Raw genomic sequence first — 19,446 nt, forward strand, 5'->3', positions numbered from 1 at the left:
TAATATAAGCCCTCACTCGGATATGCATTCTTCCCAGTTATTTAAATTTACTGTGCAAGTTGTTACAAAGGAAATAGTGGCAATGCAGAATCTATTACTGCTGGAAGTCATGTGGCAGAAAAGTTCCTCTAAAGATACTTCTGTCCACTCCAAGGAGTTATATAGTATGCGTGAATCTGCTGGCACATGAGACTCATTAATGGAAAACATCCAAAATAATCACTTATCCCTTCTGAAAAACCTGTTGCCAGCTTGAGAAAGATCTTAGTCCATGTCACTTCCTGCTGAGCCGGCATTCATAATGTATTTGACAGGATTCACAGTGATTTTTATGCAAGACATCCTACTCTTTCCGTTGACAGCTCACATAAAACACAAGTGGAAGGAATCAAGATTTTACTGACATTTTTTAAGCATCTGCCTGGGAAGAATATTGGTTTGTCTGAAGATGACACTGAATTTCCCCAAGACCTTTTCCTGACTTATTAGACTTACATATCAGTTGGACAGAATTGACCTTAATTGAGTTAATGAGCTTTCTCTCGTGAATGTGAAAATATCATTTACTTTAAAAAATACCCAGTATTCAAAATGTTATGCCTTAGATGTCCTCTAATTTACAATTATTACTAATTACAATATTACAATTTTTACAACTGCAAAAAGAAGACAATCCCATATCTAACAGAAAATGCCTTAGGGCCTGAGGTTGCTTGGATATTCCTGCATCAAGCGGAGGTAAGGCTTGTTTTTCCCAAAGACTTCTCCAAAGACCGAAAGGACATTTCAGTCCAAAGACTAGCTTGTTTATTTATATTATCTCCCTGCATGCAACTTTCAGAGATGAGGTTACCCGAGCAGAGGGGTAAAGAGGGATGTATCTGGATTTGGCAACAATGAGAAAGGGCTTTGTTTAACATAGAGCAGCACAGGAATTGCTCAGCCCTTGCTTTTCCACACAGCAGCCTCCCCGAGACTGGCTGCATTGCCATGCTCTGCAAGGGGCAGATGAAATTTGTTGCTGCTGAGAAATGTCCCATCTAAAGAAAAATACAAGAACTATGTTTCCATTCTATTCTCCTCTAAACCAAAACAAAATAAAACGAAACAAAAACAGTAAAATATTTGTTGGTTTGTTATCAGGTAAGCAGGACTGTACAACTGCATCATGGCTTTAGCCGTTCCTCCCTGTGTTCTTACCTAACTTAGCTGCTGTTACTTCATTTTAACCCAGATCCTTGTGAGAGACATAGGAGAAATTGCCATGTTGAAAGATGGATTTTATTACAACTCGTAACTGAAAAGATAAACCTTAAAAGGAGGCAGTGGCAAGTACAAATTAACATGGCTGTTTTCCAGTCTTGGTCCCCCACTGGGAGCAGGAGCCACTTTCCAGAGAAACCTTCATTTGGAAGCTGCTTTTGGCTTTTTTCAGGCATTGCTACAAAGCATTAGTGACATATCTCTCGTATGACTAACGAGGCAGGGAGGAGGAACAAGCAGCAGGAAAGACACGGGCATGAACATTTGCCTGCATGAGCTGATATGCTTAGGAGAAGGCACTGAGTTATTACTTACCTGGTGACACACAAACAACTCCTTCAGGAGTTGTCTTACTCACAAAGGTCTTCTTGAGGTAGCGGTTAAGCATGGTACATAAAGCAAAAGAGAAATTGTGAATTTGTGACCCTGTATATTTCTGTGTGTACCTGGACTTTGAGAAGAACTGAGAATTTGACTGAATACCTACAGAGACAAAGTACTATTGCATCTTACAGCAGTGCCCCAGAAGTGATCATCAACCAGCAGCCCTGGACCTTCACTATAAAGCAGAGACCTTCACCAAAAGTTTTTCCATACCAGGATAACTTGGAAAAGGCTCCTTTTGGGCAAGATCAAGTGATGCATTAATTGTGCCACAAATTCCTCATCAAAACAGTTCAATGCTGAATTGAAGGATGTGATTAGAAGAGGCTGCTGCTGAAGAGCCCATCCCATCTATGTTAAATGGCATTTTTTATACAGAGAAATAGAGCCTTCTAAACCAGTAAGCCATTTGCTGCCAGGACATATGCAAGCACATCCACAGAAAGGCCCACGCTGATCACGTACTTTTCTCAGCTTTCCTTTGTTGAGTCAGGAGAATGGTTTCTCTTACAGGAGAAAGGAAACAATACCTGGGAGGCTAATGCTAAATGATCATTTATCACCACTTATGCAGTGGAAGGTAGGGTTAAACATGAAAACTGAGTCAATTGAGACTCTGGTCTCCCACATCTGCAGCCTGGCATAAGGAAAGCAATGAATCAAAGTCTTCAGAGACAGCACAAAACAGCTTAGACCAACTTGTTACAAAACCAACAGTACACTTTTATTTTCTTGCAGCAGGAGCAGGTGTGTACGGAGAAAGGGGTGAGGGATGTGAGAGGCTGGCTAGGTGATGCTCAGGAGCTGTGTGGCCCAAGACTGTCCCTCTCCTATGCTGAAACCTATAAACTTTACCACAGAATGATTTCACTTCTCTTTTACCTTGACTTGTTCTGTGTTTTACTCTCTTTGTAATATCCAAAAACCTTGCTACTGAGTTTTCAAACAAAGTCCATGAGATAACTCAAAATTACAAAACTTCTGAGAAGGTCACTACTTTTTACTGCATTCCTTATGTCTTTCAAATAAAAGATGAGATAACCCATGGCAGGTTGAAGAGACAGCTTATTAATTTCAAAATTTGAAGCTAAAAGCAAATTTAAGAAAGGGGGATCCTTTCTCACTTAGTCCAGCCCCCTCCTCTTGCCCCTCATATTAGTGCACTCTGAAAGCAACTCGTCAGTAAAAACTATGTGTTTTGTTTCATCTTGGATGGGAACTAATTAAGAGAATATGGTGGAACCATGAATCAACTTTATGTTGCTGATGACTTCATACTACCCCAGCTGAGTTACCAAAGGGGATAATTAGTAAAGTCCAAACAGAAAATGATTAATAATATGACAAAGCCATGATTACAACAGTCTATTAACTGCAAGACAATACTGGTCTAATTGTGGCAACATTGACTTGTATTACTCTGAAGTAGTTTGCACTATCATTAAAGAGATCCACAGATAGCTCTGAGTTTAATGTGAAGAGTTATATTTAATATCTTAGGAGATGTAATTTAGCTTTCCTTCTACCCACTCCCCGTACAGGAAACAAAATACCTTTGATGGCTCTCTCACCACTCCAGCAGCTATTAATCACTCCAGCTAACCGTTGGATCTAAACAAAGCTTGAATACCATGAGCGAAAGTTCAAGGGGACTGAAAAAAATAAATATTCTGGGCTGAGGCCCAGAGTGGAGCCAGGCTCATGCTAGAAGAGCTCAGCTTTCTACTGAGTTTGGGTCCTGGCAACACTGTCATCACAGTTTTGGTCCCACAGCTCCTTTGCCATGCACAGACCCTGACAAAGCCTCAGACCTTATCTTTCCAAGAGGAAATGGACTTCTTTACTGCAAGCATTTCTTACTGGTAAGCTTTCGAATGGCCAATGGAAAATCTCAGCGTCAGGGAGAGCTCTGACTGGTTTGTTTCTCACAAAGTTTCTTTCAGCTGAAAAACAATTAAACAAAACCCAGCTCTCAGCTATTCCAAACTATGACTTGGAGCATTTAATTTCTTGCCACAGCAAATGCTGCCTGGAGGAGCAGTTACAGGACCATGACAAAGCCTGGAGGTAGGGGGTGACAGTGTTGTGCCTTAACCTTTCTTTTGCTAACTGCATGCCTGGTTTTCCAGTATAATATATCAGCCATTGCTTATACCATGTGAGGAGGTATTTCCAGGCTTCTGTGTCCATTTCTGCTACATTTTTCTATTGCAACAGTGCTTTTGAGCATATATTGTTCTATTTCTGTAGGGCTTTGTTAGAAATCATGCATTCAAATGACGGATTAGTATGAGAGTTATTGCTAGAGAAGACAGGAAGCTCTGGGGCTACAACAGACCACATGAGGCACCACCAATTGCTGATCTGATTTTCTTGCCATTGAGAAGCATGAGCAATGTAAGTCTGATTAGCTGAGGCCTGGAAATTGGGCATGAAAAACTGTGGTGAATCTCAGACACCTGGCCGAGGGGGGGGGGTGGCTAGATGGGCGCATAGGACAATAGCAGGAGAGAAGGAAGAGGTTTACATTAAATCCTAGCTATAGACATGTTTATTCAACAATGCTGCTCAGCTTTGAAGCTTTACAGAGCTTCAAAGGAACAGGGAATGGATGGAACAGAAACCGAATGTTAAACCAGCACAGCTACACAGCATCTAGCAGAAGCAGAGCCAAAGACGAAACAAGAATTGCAACAGAGTAAGGGAACGACCCCTTTGGGAATACAGTTCAGAACAAAACCCAGAAGACACCACGGAGTAAAGCAGCAAGTAGAGCACTTTGTAACAGGGATTTTGAGATGGAAACTGGCTGTCTTATGAACTGTAAAATGCTTCAAATCAGTGGATTTGATGAGTGAAATGAGCTGCAGTGCAGCAATGTCTAGCTCTCAGAGAGCTCCTTATCCCCTCCGCAAGCATGCCACAGGCGTGGGAATGGTGACAGAGCAAATAATAAAGACCAGGCTGTTCCTGTCACCTAGCACAGCTCCAGAGCAAGCAGCTCTTTTTAACAGAGCCCACAGCTAAGCATGCACTGGGGTCTGCAGAAAACGTTTGTGAGAGGCAGTCATCGCAAACCTGCTCACTAATTGTCTCTGTTGGGAGAGTGTCTGACATGCCAGTGCTCTATCTGATGTCTTCATTGTCACATTTTCAGGTCCACTCACTGACATTTGGTTGTCATCTGAAACTTCGGTAACACCTCTTCTTGATTTACTGGCTGTGTTCTCTAGGCAGCTTTGAGCTATAGGAGAATGTCCTGAAATGTTCTTGAACTAGAGAAGTCATTAACAGCTGCCACTTCAAAGTCTAACTGCCATCAATTTGCTTTTCACAGGTAGCCTAACAGCAGAGGAGCTAGATGTGTTGTGAAGCACTGCAGCAGGGAGTCCTGCTTAAACGAGATCACAAAGGACAAAGGTGTGGTCATTATTGATGGGAAAATATTTCATTGAATTCTCAGCAGATTTTAAAGAACTGGCTCAGAAAACAATTATGGAACGAGCAGAGCTTCTCTTGTCCTTCAGGCGCTATCTCATGCTGCGAGCAGCAGTAAGGGATGCAAAGCAGCCCTATGTAGCAGCAAGTCAGACAGCAGCACCCGGAGAGTGCTGGGCACTGGAAGCATCACCTGCAGATTCACAGCTTACAAGTTGCTTTCTTAGGCCCTCCAAACTGTTTCTATCCTGGGACAAATCTGAGCAACAGCAACAAGAGTCAGGTGTCACCTACTGCTCTATCTGCATCTACTAGCACCCTGCTGAAACTAACAGGAGCTTGGCTGCTTATCAGGTTTCCCTAGAGAGAGACAGAGAGCACTGCCCTGCCTGAGGAAAAGTGCAACATCCTTAGAATATGTGGGGAAGGGCCATGAAGTAATACAAATATTTGGCACTGTGACCAATACAGAACAAAAGAAATCAGGGTGTTCTTGTCTCTCGACAACAAACATAAAGATTCACTGATTAGTCCTCTTGTCTCTCCAATGCAGCACAGTGTTATGAAATACCCACAGAGCCCCTGAGAGGCTCCTGCACTCTTCAGGAGAGTTGATTGCTAAGACCCACAGAATGGATGGAAGGTCTTTAATACACCATATACATTCCCAAGCCTCGAGTACACTTCACAAAGTTTTGCTAGGTGAAAGTAAGCAGTGCTTTCTGCTGCTGTTTGTTGCAGACCATGGCTAAATCTTGTTTTGTTACTCTAAGTCAATCACAGGTAAATCCAAAGACAGCACAATTGAAAATAACATGAAAGCAAGAAGACTTTTGAGATCATTTAATATGAAAATTTTATTCATATAAAATTCACTGTATGTTTAATAGTAAATTTCTTCCCTCTCAAACCAGCAGAGGGGCAGAGAGCTTCCTGAGATGAATGTTGCAGATGTCATGAGAGGAACCACTGAAAGATACTTTGAAATGCCTCCTTTGAAGATCTGCAGACCTAACCTTCCTCCTGCAGGCAGCTGAAAGGACATTTAATCTGTTCATGTGCTTCCCCAGTTCTTGGACACTGGGTCTAGCTCTATCGGCTTTCACCAGTTTCCACCTGCGATTATGGTCTCCACGGGAACTCAGATAGAGCCTCCTCGCCTTCTCTGCATGTCCCAGCTACCTATCGGGTTGTAGGAAAACAGAAACAGGAAGGCTCTAACTAGCTATGCCAAAGTTTCAGTCAGATAGAGAAAACTTCTTAAAAATTAATTTGCTGCTACCACAGGGTTCCTGCCATACAAGAGCTTATTGGAATGCAAACTATAGGCTTCAAAGGCAAGGATGAATCAGAAGCTATTTTGAGAGTAATTATATAAGATCATAAAATTCAAAACATCTCATTATTGCATGTTAAGTATGAAGACAACCTGTTTGAAAAGGCAAACTTGGAGGGAACCAGCGTTTCAAGCAACTAAGTCCAAGTACAGAGAACAACCTCATAATTCCAGTCCAGACAAAACTTTCTTCATTAAACAGTGCCTTTTTTTTTCTAAACATCTACCATAATTCTTTAGGAGATGTGGTTCTGTATCTGGGAGAACAACTAGAACAGTGAGAAAACTTCTTGCAAAGATTTGTTCTGTTAGCAGCTTTAGCAGTTATCTATATTGTTGTCCCAGAATTAAGATATCAGCTTATTAGTGACAGTGCTTGCAAGTCCCTAAATTTTATAAATTCCAGTTCCAATTAAAATTAAGCAAAAAACATTTGAATAATGCATTTGCACATGGAATGAAGTTCTAGTCATTCTCTAACCCAGAATGAATATGAGGCCATGTTATGTGGTCAGATACTCTCTACACTCTCTCTACACACTCTCTCTACAGATCCACGCTTTCCACATTTGCAGAGGTTTACGGTGCTTTTTCGGTGCTTTTTTTTTTTTTTTTTCCAGTTTTGGGACTTGGTTAAAAATACAAAAATACAGTGTTTTATTTCAGTCAGTCTGCAGTTTTAAAATATGGAGATTTAAAAAAAAAATAAGGAGAAAGCCTAAATATGCAGTAATAGCAAGAAAAGCGGACAGGTTCCAAGTGGCATCCCTTCCTAAATACCCAAAATAATGAGAATATGGACACTTCAGCAGAGAGGAGTCTGCTGAAGCACTTTCATCACTTCAGATAAGTAACTCTTACCAGCTGACAAATGTTCAATAAACTCTGCTCAAGAACAAAAGGAAAATTTGGATGCTGCAGCATGGATGCCCCAGGAGATAAGGGAACAGTGACTTTAAGATGAGACTTCAGCCAAACCATATGGAGACTGTCGGAGTGCCTGCCCCAGCAAGAAGGCTCCTTATCCCCCACACTCCAAGTCAGCAAGGACATCGGCAAGGGGACAATACAGGAGCAGAGCCAACCACCTCCTCTGTCACACCCCTGGGCACTTCTTGGAGGAACTGCCACAAGACCAAAGAAACAAACCCATAAACTCTGAATGAAAACAGCTCAGCAAAGCAAGGAAGCTCTGTCCCTGCTTTTATGCTGAAAGGGCAGGGACACAAATCTGCAATGTTCTCAGCACCCTCCCTGGTTTGGGCACAGCTCCAGCTTTTCCATATGTTTACACCACATTATGCCACTTGGTTCTGATTGCCTGTACTGGGAGAGACACAGCCACGAATGCCAGCATAGCATTGGTTTTTGTGTGATTATTGCAAGGGATTCTAGCTGAAACAGAAGATATTTGTTTGGGCTCCTCTCCCACAGGATTTCTCACACCCTGCAGAGGGCTAGCTTGACCAGAAGTATCTGCTGGAGACAGAGCACAGTGTGACCTGTCATGAAGTCCAGTACGACCTGAGCTCACCAGCAATGTCAGCCTATGCAGTCACTGCAGACCTCAAGAGCATCCCTTCCAGAGGAACCAGCACGGCTCAGGCGTGCTGCATACTCTCCCCAGCTGCACCAGGAGTCTGGCTGTTTTATACAAAAGGGACTATCGAACCATTCAACCACACAGGCTCAACTTGCAAAACCTTCACAAGCCTCCACTCTTCTCCCCTCCTCCTTGCTTTCTGCTGAGGAAAGGTATTCTCTGGTTGCTTACTCACAAGTGATTCAGACTTTCTCTCCAGACTGCATCAAAGGCATGCTTGTTTCTCAAACTTTTGTTGGCATGTGCAACCAGAAGGGGAACTTTGAGATGTCAGCAATGTTCATTTCTATTATCAAAAGTGACAAAAAATAGAAAAAAAAAATGTTCCAAACTGAAGGAAACATTCCCCAGTGATTTTGGTCATTTTGTGTCTTAATCAGCTGTTCTCTAGGGTATTATAAATGAGATAGTAACAGTTGTCATTGCTTTATGCCTAACTGATGACAATCTAATGAACTATTATAAGCCACACTGCATATAATTATAGTACATAGCTGTGTGCTAATCCCATGACATTTTATCACAATATGCTGTAGCAACATCTGTAAATGACTCAGTAGTGCTGAACACACACGTGGTCCCCTGGGCTGAGGTTACATGTCCAACCTTGAGTGTCATCCTCCCCCCATGATGTGACCTCTCTACAGAGGACCTAAGCTGAGCATGGGAGTGCCAGGGAGGCTGTTCAATATGGGGCACATCTTTGTGCAGACCTCATGAAGCCCAGCAGAGCTAAGCAGACAGCAAAATACCATCTTATGGACCCTTCTGAGATGCAGAAATATGGCTTCATTTCAAGACGTAATGTAAACAAAACTAGCAAAAGGTTTTCACTGTCACTCTCTCTCCCATGAGTGACCGAAGACCCTGGACATTAGAATTACTCTTCATAGCCTTGGCCAAAGCCACAGCTGTTGTGAGGTAACATCAGAGAGGCTGGGGACGGCTGTGCTCATTGCCCAGGCTCACAGCAGCAGGCGTGCTCTGACTCCATTTTGATTCAAAAAAGAAAAAACACAAAGCCAGGCTGTCCTGAAACATCTCAGCAAAAGTGTGATCAGAAAGAAAATCAGGGTCTCCTTCATCCCACTCTGCAGCCTCAGAACATGAATCCTGCCCAGCAGGGAGCAAACACTGATCACCAGTGCAGCACAGACCCTCCAGCAGGACCTGGGGCCACGCAGGGAGACACAGCCCGAGCATCAGAAGAAGCAGAGATCTATGGCTCACAAAGCACTCCTGACCCTAAGCCTGGGACAAGGTAGCCTGGAAAGCTGTCTGGAGGCTTTGCTTCAGCACTGTGACCACTGCCACTTCCCCCAGGGACATAGAGCCCCTCCAGAGCAAAGGTGCTCCTCAACTACCTGAACACACCTGGAAGAGCTTTAATTACCTGGAGCCATCCCATAGTAAACCTCTTCAGAGCAGGAGATGCAGGACTCATGCAAACTCCCCTGGCCACATGTGCTGGAAAGCCTGGCAAATATACAGATGCATGTTCCCAAGAGGTCAGGTTGCCAGTTAAATCCATCTAGACCCAGCATGAGCATGTAAGCCTATGTCTTCCCTCGTTCCCCCTCTCTCAACTTGTCACTGCTGCTAACACCTGGCAGATGACAGTCAGCGTGGTCTGCGTGGCAGAAGAGCACTGACCTGTTTGGAACAGTGTCTGCAGGACACAGAGCAGCCAAGAGGATCCCCCAGTCACCTCCCTGCTTGGGACCAGCTGCTCCGTGCAGAGACCCCGTGCTGCCCCGCTCATAATGCAGCAATGATGGAAGCAGCAGTGCTTTGTTCAAGAGGCAGAGGGGCTGACTCTTGGCTGTGCTGAATGATCAGGGAACTTCCTCCCTGAATGGCTCTGCTCCTGTCATTAGCTGCTGCTGCTGCTTCCATTAGCTTGTAACAAAGACAGCGATCTTTAACCCCTAAAATGTACCACACGGCAGTCACCAAGCAGGCTGGACTGCCTGATCCCTCAGATTTTTTAAATGGATTCTGAGCTTCTTTTTCCCTTTTCCAACGACTCATGTCATTCCATGCCATGCGCCATAAAATCCTTTTAGCATGATCATTTTGACCAGAGAGCAGATTCAGAACTGAGCTCAGATATCTCTGAGCAAATACGCGCAGACATCCAAAAGATAAAGTAGTGCATGTGGAAAGAATACGTTTAAAGAGGTGCTTGCTGTACTTATCTAATGCTGTATTGTTACAAGTGTACATGCATTTCTTTGCAGCAGTTACAAACATGCATAGAAAATCAGAGTAATACTTATATTACCAAAGATACCAGTGTGCTAGAATTTCTGGGCAATTATTATCCAATGGAACCAAATACTCTGGAAGTGTATGATGTTTTGATGTCTTTGAAAGGGCTTCTATGAACCGAGCTTCTGGCATCCTGCCTTTAGTCTTTGTTACATATTTTCCTGTGATGTTGTCAAACACTACCCTGCTACAGCATAACAAACTGAACTAAAATATAAGCGGCCTTAATTATTATCTGCAGTTTCACTATGCACAAGACACCCTTCAGGATAACTTTTTTTTTTTCCCCATAGAAAATTTAATGTACAGTCACTCCAAATATCCCTCCTCTGTCCTTCTAGGATGCCATTTTGCTGTGCACAAGTATAATTAAAGACAATGCATGGCAGAGAGACAAATCACATCTTTCTCAAACAACTGCCATCATAAGTGACTGTTATATTAGTGAGTCTACTGGAGTGAAACAATAAGGGCTGTTACAGACAAGCTTCCCCTTTCTACATTATACAGAGAGGAAGAAAAACATATATTATCACCTCTGAATAAGAAATAACAAATATTAAAGCTAGAAAAAGCTGCTTAACCAACATGAGATGGAAACATGGGGTCCTAAAGAAGAATATGAGCATACCTAGAAATGTGAACAGTAAGAATAAGAAACAGGTAAGAAAAACAAGGGTAGCTGAAACTATACTTTAATGAAAAAATATATCAGAACTGAGATCCAGGTGTGGTTCTAGTTTTGCCTCTGAACAATGAATGAGCACATGTGAAACCATGTGAATGTAAGTGAATACATGGTATATGCAGCAGGCTGTACACATTGCACTGTTACGACTTCTGCAAAGCAAAGATGTCAAGCAACAAACACCTGCAAACATAAAAATACCAGCTTCTCAGAATCATCCTGCAAAACAGTGGAGAAGATCAGAGTAAGAATATGCCCTGATTTGAACTAGCTAAAAGCACATGTTTGGTCTTGGTGAAACAGGGAAAACACTGAAAGCAAAAGAAAATGTTTCAATGGCAAAGACAGAAACCTCTGTAGCAAATCTTTGCTAAGGAAAAGAGGCTCCACATTATGAAAAAGGGGAAAAAAATAATAAAGTAACTTCAGAAATGTGGACTTACCAGAGAGGTATCTGTTCTTCAGCTCAGTCTGTGGTCACTGTCCTCAGCCTGCTCACACACACAATTAACACCAGCAGCAATCTGGCTGCCTGTTTCTATGGAGTTTTAGATTCTGATCCCTGACTATGCATGAGGCTACTGCAGCTGCACAGGAATAGGCTCTGAGGTCCGCAAAAAAACCTATAAACATAATCAGCCTCCCTGTACTGCTTCAAGAATGAATCAACCAACAGCAATTAAGCAGATTCAAACCTGCAGCTATGCAGAGATGTTCTTACAAAGCTCCTAAACACACACACTCCACACAGCTCTATAGGTGCATTTTATTTATCAGGACCATCGCAGCGCATAGACAGAGCCAGCTGGAAAGTCATAAATATACACACTATACATAAACATATATTCATAGACTGGCTATATAATCATTTTTCCTATATTTTTGCTGCTGGTTTTGACCTTATTTTAATACAGTTGTAAACCTCCCACTGGTAGCAAGGTTTGAACCTGACACCTTCAGGATCAGAGCACAAAGCTGTTTTACTTGAGCTAAAGAGCAAATCTGCTGCATGTAGCTCTTGCTGTTTCCATTTCTGCTGGTGGACCAGGCACTCACAGAGGAAAGCAAAATCAATTTTGCAAGTGCATTACTCTGTGATAAGAAAGATCTTTGCCTGTAGGTGCTTCTACTCGCATGCTTGGCCTCTGGAAACATAAGCTTCAGTGATTAATATTAGTTTTGCCTGGGTGGCTTCAAACATGTTCACTGTTATGGCACCATATTTACTTAAAATACACTTTAACAGTGATTCAGAGAAGTGTGTTATTACAGCCAATAAGTAAATTCAAAAATCGCCCATATTTTATAGCTAGTAGCCATAGGCATCCCACATCAGTGAATGGGCATGCCATCAATTTTCCCATTAGTCAAAGCATCCTATCAAGAGATAATTTTTTCCAAGAAAAATACTTCAGAAGCAATTTCTCCATATAAAAATGTTCATTTGCCATCAGCATTCCTGCAATGAAAAACCCTGTATTGCACAAAAATTCAGCCCTTTTTCTGCCTGCAGCAGGAACATTTATGTACATGTGGGTTCAACATTTTAATAGTATTTGTAAAGTGCCAGGAGGGTATTCATGGCTGTACAAGGTGTACTGTCTGCATCATGAAGTTTAAAAAGAACAGTCCACACAAAGGGCAAAACGCTAAATATGCACTGAATTATTGCAGGATTAGAGCTCAGAAGGACAGCTGACAAAGTGTGCTGGGAAATGTTATCTTAAAGACTCTTCTGTTTTTGTATTTTCCCCAGTTGTCCTTTTTCTTCCTCTAGCTTCATCTCTAGTACCCTGTGCTAGGAAAGCACTAGGGCATTTTGCTGAGGGGAATCAATGCATAAGGAAGGGTTTGAGGAGGGTACACACACTGTGCTGACATCAGCAGGGGCTGTGCACACAACCCCACAGCGACTCTCCGGGTAAAGACTGCAACACATCTGCACAGCACCTACATAGTGTAGCCTATACTTGTACAGGACATTGAAGCTTTTGACAAATGGATACAATGAGGGAAAACAAACAAATAAACGAACAAACAAAAGAAAACAGGGTGCAGGATGTGCTCAGGTCCTGGTGTAAATTCCTTTCCACATCACACCCACACTCCCTCCTTTAAAGTCGGCAAGCATCACAAGTCACAGACTCCAGTCACGTTCCACCAGCTCCGCATGTTCACTTCAGAATGATCATGTTGTTTTTTAAAACCCTCTGTGGACTCAAGCTCCCGCCTTGTGTGCTGTCCCTTGCCTGGTACGACCTCCCAGCATGGGTGGGCAGCCTCTGTCCGCAGCCAGACCCAGCACCACGCACACGTGGGGAGCAGGATCTGGTTCCAGCAAACACTGGGAGTGAACTAGTACCGTGATTCAGCCCAAATTCAGTGGCAGCCTGACCATGCAGATGAGCCCATAGCACCGTTCACGGTGGCAAGAGATGGCAAGGAGTGATGCCATGCCCACTGCCCAGGGTAACTGGCAGGCTGGAGCAGGGCTGCTTGCAGGAGAGGCCATGGGCTCCATCCCTTGGGAGCAACCCCAGATGCAAGCAGTCAGCAGAGCGCATGTGCTGTCACAAGTGCTCCCAGTGGGCCCTGGAGAGTGGGATTTGGCACCCTGCTCCCCAAAGCCCCTGGAATCAGCAAGCAGCTCCTCTCCTACAGGCAGGGGCATCAGGCCACATGCAGTAGCCCACCGTGCCCAGCACAGCACTGCCCTGGGGTCTGGAGCATGGGTTCCCCTGCAGGGCTGTCCAAGTACTTCACCCTTCAAAGGGGCTTTTCCACGAATGGTCTCGGTGAGCTCTGCAAACCTAGAGCACTCGCTGCAGCTCCAGGGCAGAGAGCCGATGTATCCATTTATTTAAGGCACATCACCGCAGTGGTAAATGTTGTCTCTAGATCACAGACATCTCCGCTGCCTACAGCTTATGCCTGTGTGCTAGTCACACTCACAGCATCACTGCACAACAGCTGAGGACTGGCAGGGAAGAGAGCTATCAGATGGGATGAGCTACAGGGGGGATTTTAGATAAGCACAACAAAAGGATGATGCCTCTTGCTCAATCTCAGGGCCCACAGCCAGGAGATCAGTTCTATTCCTGGCACTGCCACTGGCCAAACTGCAGGCAAACACTCACCCTCGCATGCCACTGATGCATCATTACCACTACCTTCCTCATCCAAATACCTGATTTTTCTGACATACTTAGCTACTGGATTACTAGCCAGCAGCAGCCTGCAATGCTCCTTTGTTGGTATACAATACCATACGGCATGCTAGAGAAATGCTGCAGCTATATTTCTGTTATTGACTAAGCAGGGGAATCAGCTATTACATAACCTGAACTACAGAGAGTAGGGAAGCATCTACTTTATACACGCTATCACTTTTCGGATCCAATTCAAAATGCTTTCAACAGAACTATCACTGCATAAAACCAGAGTTGCACATTTCAAAATATTCTCACATAAAACATTACATAATATTTTTGTATTCACAGTTCTTATCCACAGTCAGATACAGTTCAAGAAGGCTACTGATACTCAGTTAGTTTCTTTGCAACTCCACAGCATTCCCAGAAGATAATGCTCTCTCTCAATACTTGAAAGATATCAAAAAAGCAAATCACCTTGCAGGGTCTAATGGCAAACAGCTGTGCAGAAGCAGCCCTGTCTCCCTGATTGGGGAGCATTAGTGCTTTCATCTGCCTGCTCGCCAGCAACGCAAGCTTCATGGGGACAGTTGCCAACCTGAGCTGATTTATCCACCAGCTAATAGATTTATCCAGGAGGTAACAAACTGACAGAAGAGTCCTTGAATTAACACAACGATGACAGAGAGGGTCAATTTTACACCAGAAAACACTGCACCCAGGTTACCAAGGTTGTGCAGTCCAACACTGGGAACACCTCAGCAGGATCCAGCACTTGTGCTGCACTGCTCCTCCTCTGACTTTCCTGTTGGGATTGATATGGCACCTTATCTCAAAGTCTTATCACTGCTCATCTTTGCACAACATCAGTTTTTATTTGCACATCTTTATGCATAAGAGCTCACCAGATCTGAACATAGGAGTCCAGGTGGCTGATAGTAAATTTGCTTAATATAAGCCTTCAGTGGGAAAGGGACGAAGCACAAATGCAGATCATTAGATACACATACAGACACTAATGGGAAAGGTTATCTTACCACCACAGTCAACAACATTAGTTAATGCTTAGTGCAAATAGATGTGTTTCCCTTGCTGGAGCAGTTTTACATCTAGGCATCTCAGAAATATTAGTACCTATTGGGCATAAATAGTGTCCTCAGTGCTGTATAGACATAAAAATGGGCCCAGTCATGCAGAGCAGAGACAGCAGTGATAGCTGTTAATGCACCCAGAGCAGTCAGCCAGCCCAGTATAGCTTGCACAGAGCACTGGGATAGAGGCTGGTACTTAAACCAGAGATCAGAGCAGACAAATGTTTGGAGCTGTTAAAGGGATATGATGATGTGATTGTGACCTGAAAATAGACTAATGAGATCCTTAAGAGGCTGCGTAAACAATTGCAGGCCCCTGTCTGTCTTATCAGTGTAGGCAGAGCAACAGCAGTACAGGTATTCCTGCTGCATTCAGTCAAGAAAACATTAATTTGGGTACCAAGGTAAAAAATTAGGTAACAATGCAGAAAGTTATTTGCAATAGAGAAAACAGCTTCACTGGATGCAACACAAGCGTAGTACCAGCAGACATAAGAGGCCTCCAGAAGAAGCAGATATAAAGCAAAGGCATTTTAAGATGACAAGTTACAGGAGGAGTGGAACGTGAAATGAAGGTGTTAGGCCTAACATACTGGCAAAACAGTAGAGGAAGCAGCGCTACAAGCAAACAGATGGCAGAACCCCAGAGAAAGCAGAGAGCTGTCAGTGTGTCCTGGTGCCAGACATGTCCTGGAGCGTGAGATGGTGGCAGGAAGGAACTGAAGCGAGGTGACACAACGAGCCTTGGGCAGGAACTGATGGGCTGCAGTGCTACACCTGGGCTCTGCACAGGTGTCCTCAGGTGGGGAGATGAAAAGTTTCTGAAAACTTATGCCGTGAAATCAGGTCGGGTTAGTAGATTATTATCTACAGAAACCTTAAAATAAGTGTCAGCTACTTACAAAAGTAAATAAATAAACAAATGAACAAATAAATAAATAAATAAGCGCTCTGCGCAAATGATCTAATACACAAACAACTTAGAGGATGATATCAATAATGCTAAAATGCATTTTGTTTGGTTGGTTTTTGCTCCTCAGAGTGTGACCCTGGGATGTAAGTTGCCTCTGCAAATGTCTTTAAGTTACAGGCAGGAGCAGACCTCTCAGGAACAAGAAGCTGTGATCAGAAGCGTACAGAAAATTAACCACATTCCAATAAAGAAATGCCTCTTTACTTTTAGAGCCCTATACTTGCTCTTAGTCCATTGCTGAAATGCCGGTGTGTCTCCCTAGCTCTACAAGCTGATGAGGACCCCCTTCAGGTGATTCTTAGGGCCACTAAAAGAAATACATGAAAGTACATTAAGATTCCTTATTTGATTAAAAATAAAAAAAAGTCCATGCAAATCCTTGCTTTCCTTAAGCTGGGATAACAACAGTTGGTTCCTGTCATCTGTTTCTTAAATAGGCTTTTTATTACTTTTTGCTTTATATAGGACAGGAGTCTAGGTTTTTAATAAAATGAGAAACTTTCACAGAACTTTATATCATTAACTATCTCTCCACCAGCACTTCCCCTGTCTGTCTTCTCAGTACAGCTATGCCCACCAGGTTACGCTGGTTCACATCAACAGGTTAAGTAGTACTTGCACCAAAAGCTCAGCTGTGGAACATGTAAAGGAAAAGAATGACACAGATATGTGTGCTGAGACCATTTCGCCCCAGGTTCCAACAATGAGCTTGCAAACATTTCCCACCCTTTGCAGGAGTCCTCCTGCCTTTGGCTGTCACAAGCATTGCTCAAGCACACAGGACCAGAGTACTATACCTGGCTCGGAGATACTCAGGCTCTGGTCTGAAGGCAGAAGGAGGAATTCCCTGCAAACATCCAGGTCCAGGCTAGGCAGGCTTTTCTTCCGGCATAGCCCGCTGACAATGTGAACTGCCTTCTGACAGCGGCTGTCATCCCTGGTGCCGCTCATCTCCCAGACTGCATCATCTGCTGTCCCCCCTGGCTGTCTAAGAAAGTCAAGCTAAGAGAAGAAGGTTTGCTTATTTTTAATCACACCAGTCCCACCCTTTGGCATGGCAGCACCTCAAGGGACACCCTGCGCATCTCCAGCTCTACAAACCCTCCTCAGCATTCAGACCAGCGAGCCTTGGGTCAGACTCCAGAAATCTCAGCTCGCTGCAGCCCTGCCGTGCTCCTGACAGTCCTATTGCCTCTGAGATCAGATATTTGTTTACTGCCAAGGCGTGTTCCAGACAAAGAACCTCCTACTAAATTCAGTTTCATACCCTCCATACTACGTTTTTAAAGCTGCAGCCCAGATAATTCCTTTTAACCCTGCCATTGCTGGCCTCCCTTTTTCTCAGTTCTCCAGAGGCAGATTTTCAAATCCCAGCCCCAGAGCAATTTTACAAAAGAGTGAATGCTCTGAGAACAGCACATCGTCAGACCAGAGAAACAAGTGCTCCCATGAACACTGCACAAACTATTAGAACTGATAAAGATAACAAAAGCAGTAGGTTTTATTGATTTGTTTGTACCAGTCGCAGCATGACAGGCTGCAGATGGCCATAAAGATTGAGAATGCTATTGCATTTCACAATTTGTTGTTTATTTTTCTTTAATTTATTTTCTGTAACTTTTTTTTTTTTAATTTATTTCTGTTGTAACTTAGCAAGACAGGTCATGCCACGCAACAGAGCATTTGACAGGCATGAGAAAAGAAGAAAATGTATAACAGGCAATTACAATTATATTCAGCAGAATGATTTCGTGCAGCCTCTGGAGCAGAGTAGCTCATACAAATATAATGAGAGCACTGGAGAGAGAGAGAGCTAAAGCTACACAGGTCCCTCAGCCCCACATCACAACAGGGTATGTTTAAGATTAATGCCGTTGTGTTTATTTTCTCTGTTAATTACTTGCTGAAGTACTTTGAGCTGTCATACTATATGAGTCCCAGGAGTTACACAAGCACCCATGCAGCACTAGGAGAACAGATCCTCCAGCCCAGCCACACAGGCTCATACAAGTCAGCAAATCTTCCAGGAGCTCAGTCCTGAAATTCCAGGCAGGGAACACCAGGATCTACCCCAGCTGTCCCTTGTGCAGCTTCCTCCTGCCGGGTCCCTGTCCATTTCCACTCTCTTGTGACCAGCCTGGGGGCAAGCACCACACGACAGGCACAAGGCACCAGGAAGCTGGTGCTGCCCAGCACCTCAGGATTGCCCCACCACTGCCCCGTGCCTCTCCTGCACGTTGGGCAGAACCAGCATCCCCTTCCACCAGGAGCAGCTGAGGTGCACATGCCACACATACATTCAAAGGCATTGGCTCCAACATCCATGTGAAGCTGCAGACAGGACCCGTCCTGGTTACACCAGTCCTTCCTGACTCCTTGCCCAGACTGATGTGTTTTGGGCATCTCATCATCGCTATCTGGCTGCAGGTTTCCACCACAGTGCTTTATTCAGCACAGCAAACTCTGTCTGACAAGAGCAACTTACCTACTAAGCAATTCTTCTTCCAAAAAACTTCTGTTGCCATAACAACGTTTGAAATCTTTTATTAAGACAGCAATATCCTGCAACTGGTCACAGAAACACTTTTAATTAGACACTACCACCTCCCGGTCAGTGCTGTATCACCTTTTGCAGCAAACAGTTTGAGATATACCTGCAAACTTGGAAGTATTTCTGAAAATGTTTGCCATATGCAAGGACAAACACCATCATCTCCAGCTGCTTGCTGCCAGCACCATGGCTTACACAGATCTATGTTTACTGGGTAGAGATTCCGATCTTTGCAAGACTGGAAACTTAACCAGTAACTTACTGGGAATTCAAACTCAGATACAGTTTTGCATAACGTTTCTATGACAAACTCCCTAAGACTACCCACTTATTTATGTTTTTAAAAAAAACTTAAATTATTTCCAAAACTTGTTTTTGAACCAAACATTCCCTTCACTGACACCTTCATTCTTCTTCTTTTCCTCATTCATTGCACAGTACTTTTCCTTAGGCAACACAACCCTTAGAGAAGGGCCTTTTTGTCCCTCATTTAGGTCCAAACAACATCTCTAAGGAGCTAGGCCCTACCCTACTGCAGTCTCCTCAGAGTATTGAAGCACAAAGGAGTTAATGATGGTTTGCTTCAACATGAGTTTAAGGACCTTTTCCAAAGCTGAACATTGGTTTCTTCTGTTTCCTGTACCATAGCAGAAATTGCAAAGAACTTTGGTGTCACTGTGGAAGGTTCTACAAAAC

At 43.6% G+C, this 19,446-nt stretch overlaps 1 protein-coding gene across 1 annotated transcript in view; it reads right to left on the reverse strand.

The window, feature by feature from the left end:
• Positions 1-17,430, reverse strand: part of SYT6 (synaptotagmin 6) — a 37,749-nt gene extending 20,319 nt beyond the window's left edge. The window contains exon 1 of the mRNA XM_013189769.3: positions 16,997-17,430. Within this exon, the coding sequence (XP_013045223.1) occupies positions 16,997-17,150 (154 nt within the window). The 5' untranslated portion in view covers positions 17,151-17,430. The remainder of the gene's footprint in view (positions 1-16,996) is intronic.
• Positions 17,431-19,446: the final 2,016 nt, after the last annotated feature.

This window comes from Anser cygnoides, chromosome 25 (genome assembly GCF_040182565.1).
Source record: "Anser cygnoides isolate HZ-2024a breed goose chromosome 25, Taihu_goose_T2T_genome, whole genome shotgun sequence".
In the NCBI taxonomy this organism is placed as follows: Eukaryota; Metazoa; Chordata; class Aves; order Anseriformes; family Anatidae; genus Anser; species Anser cygnoides.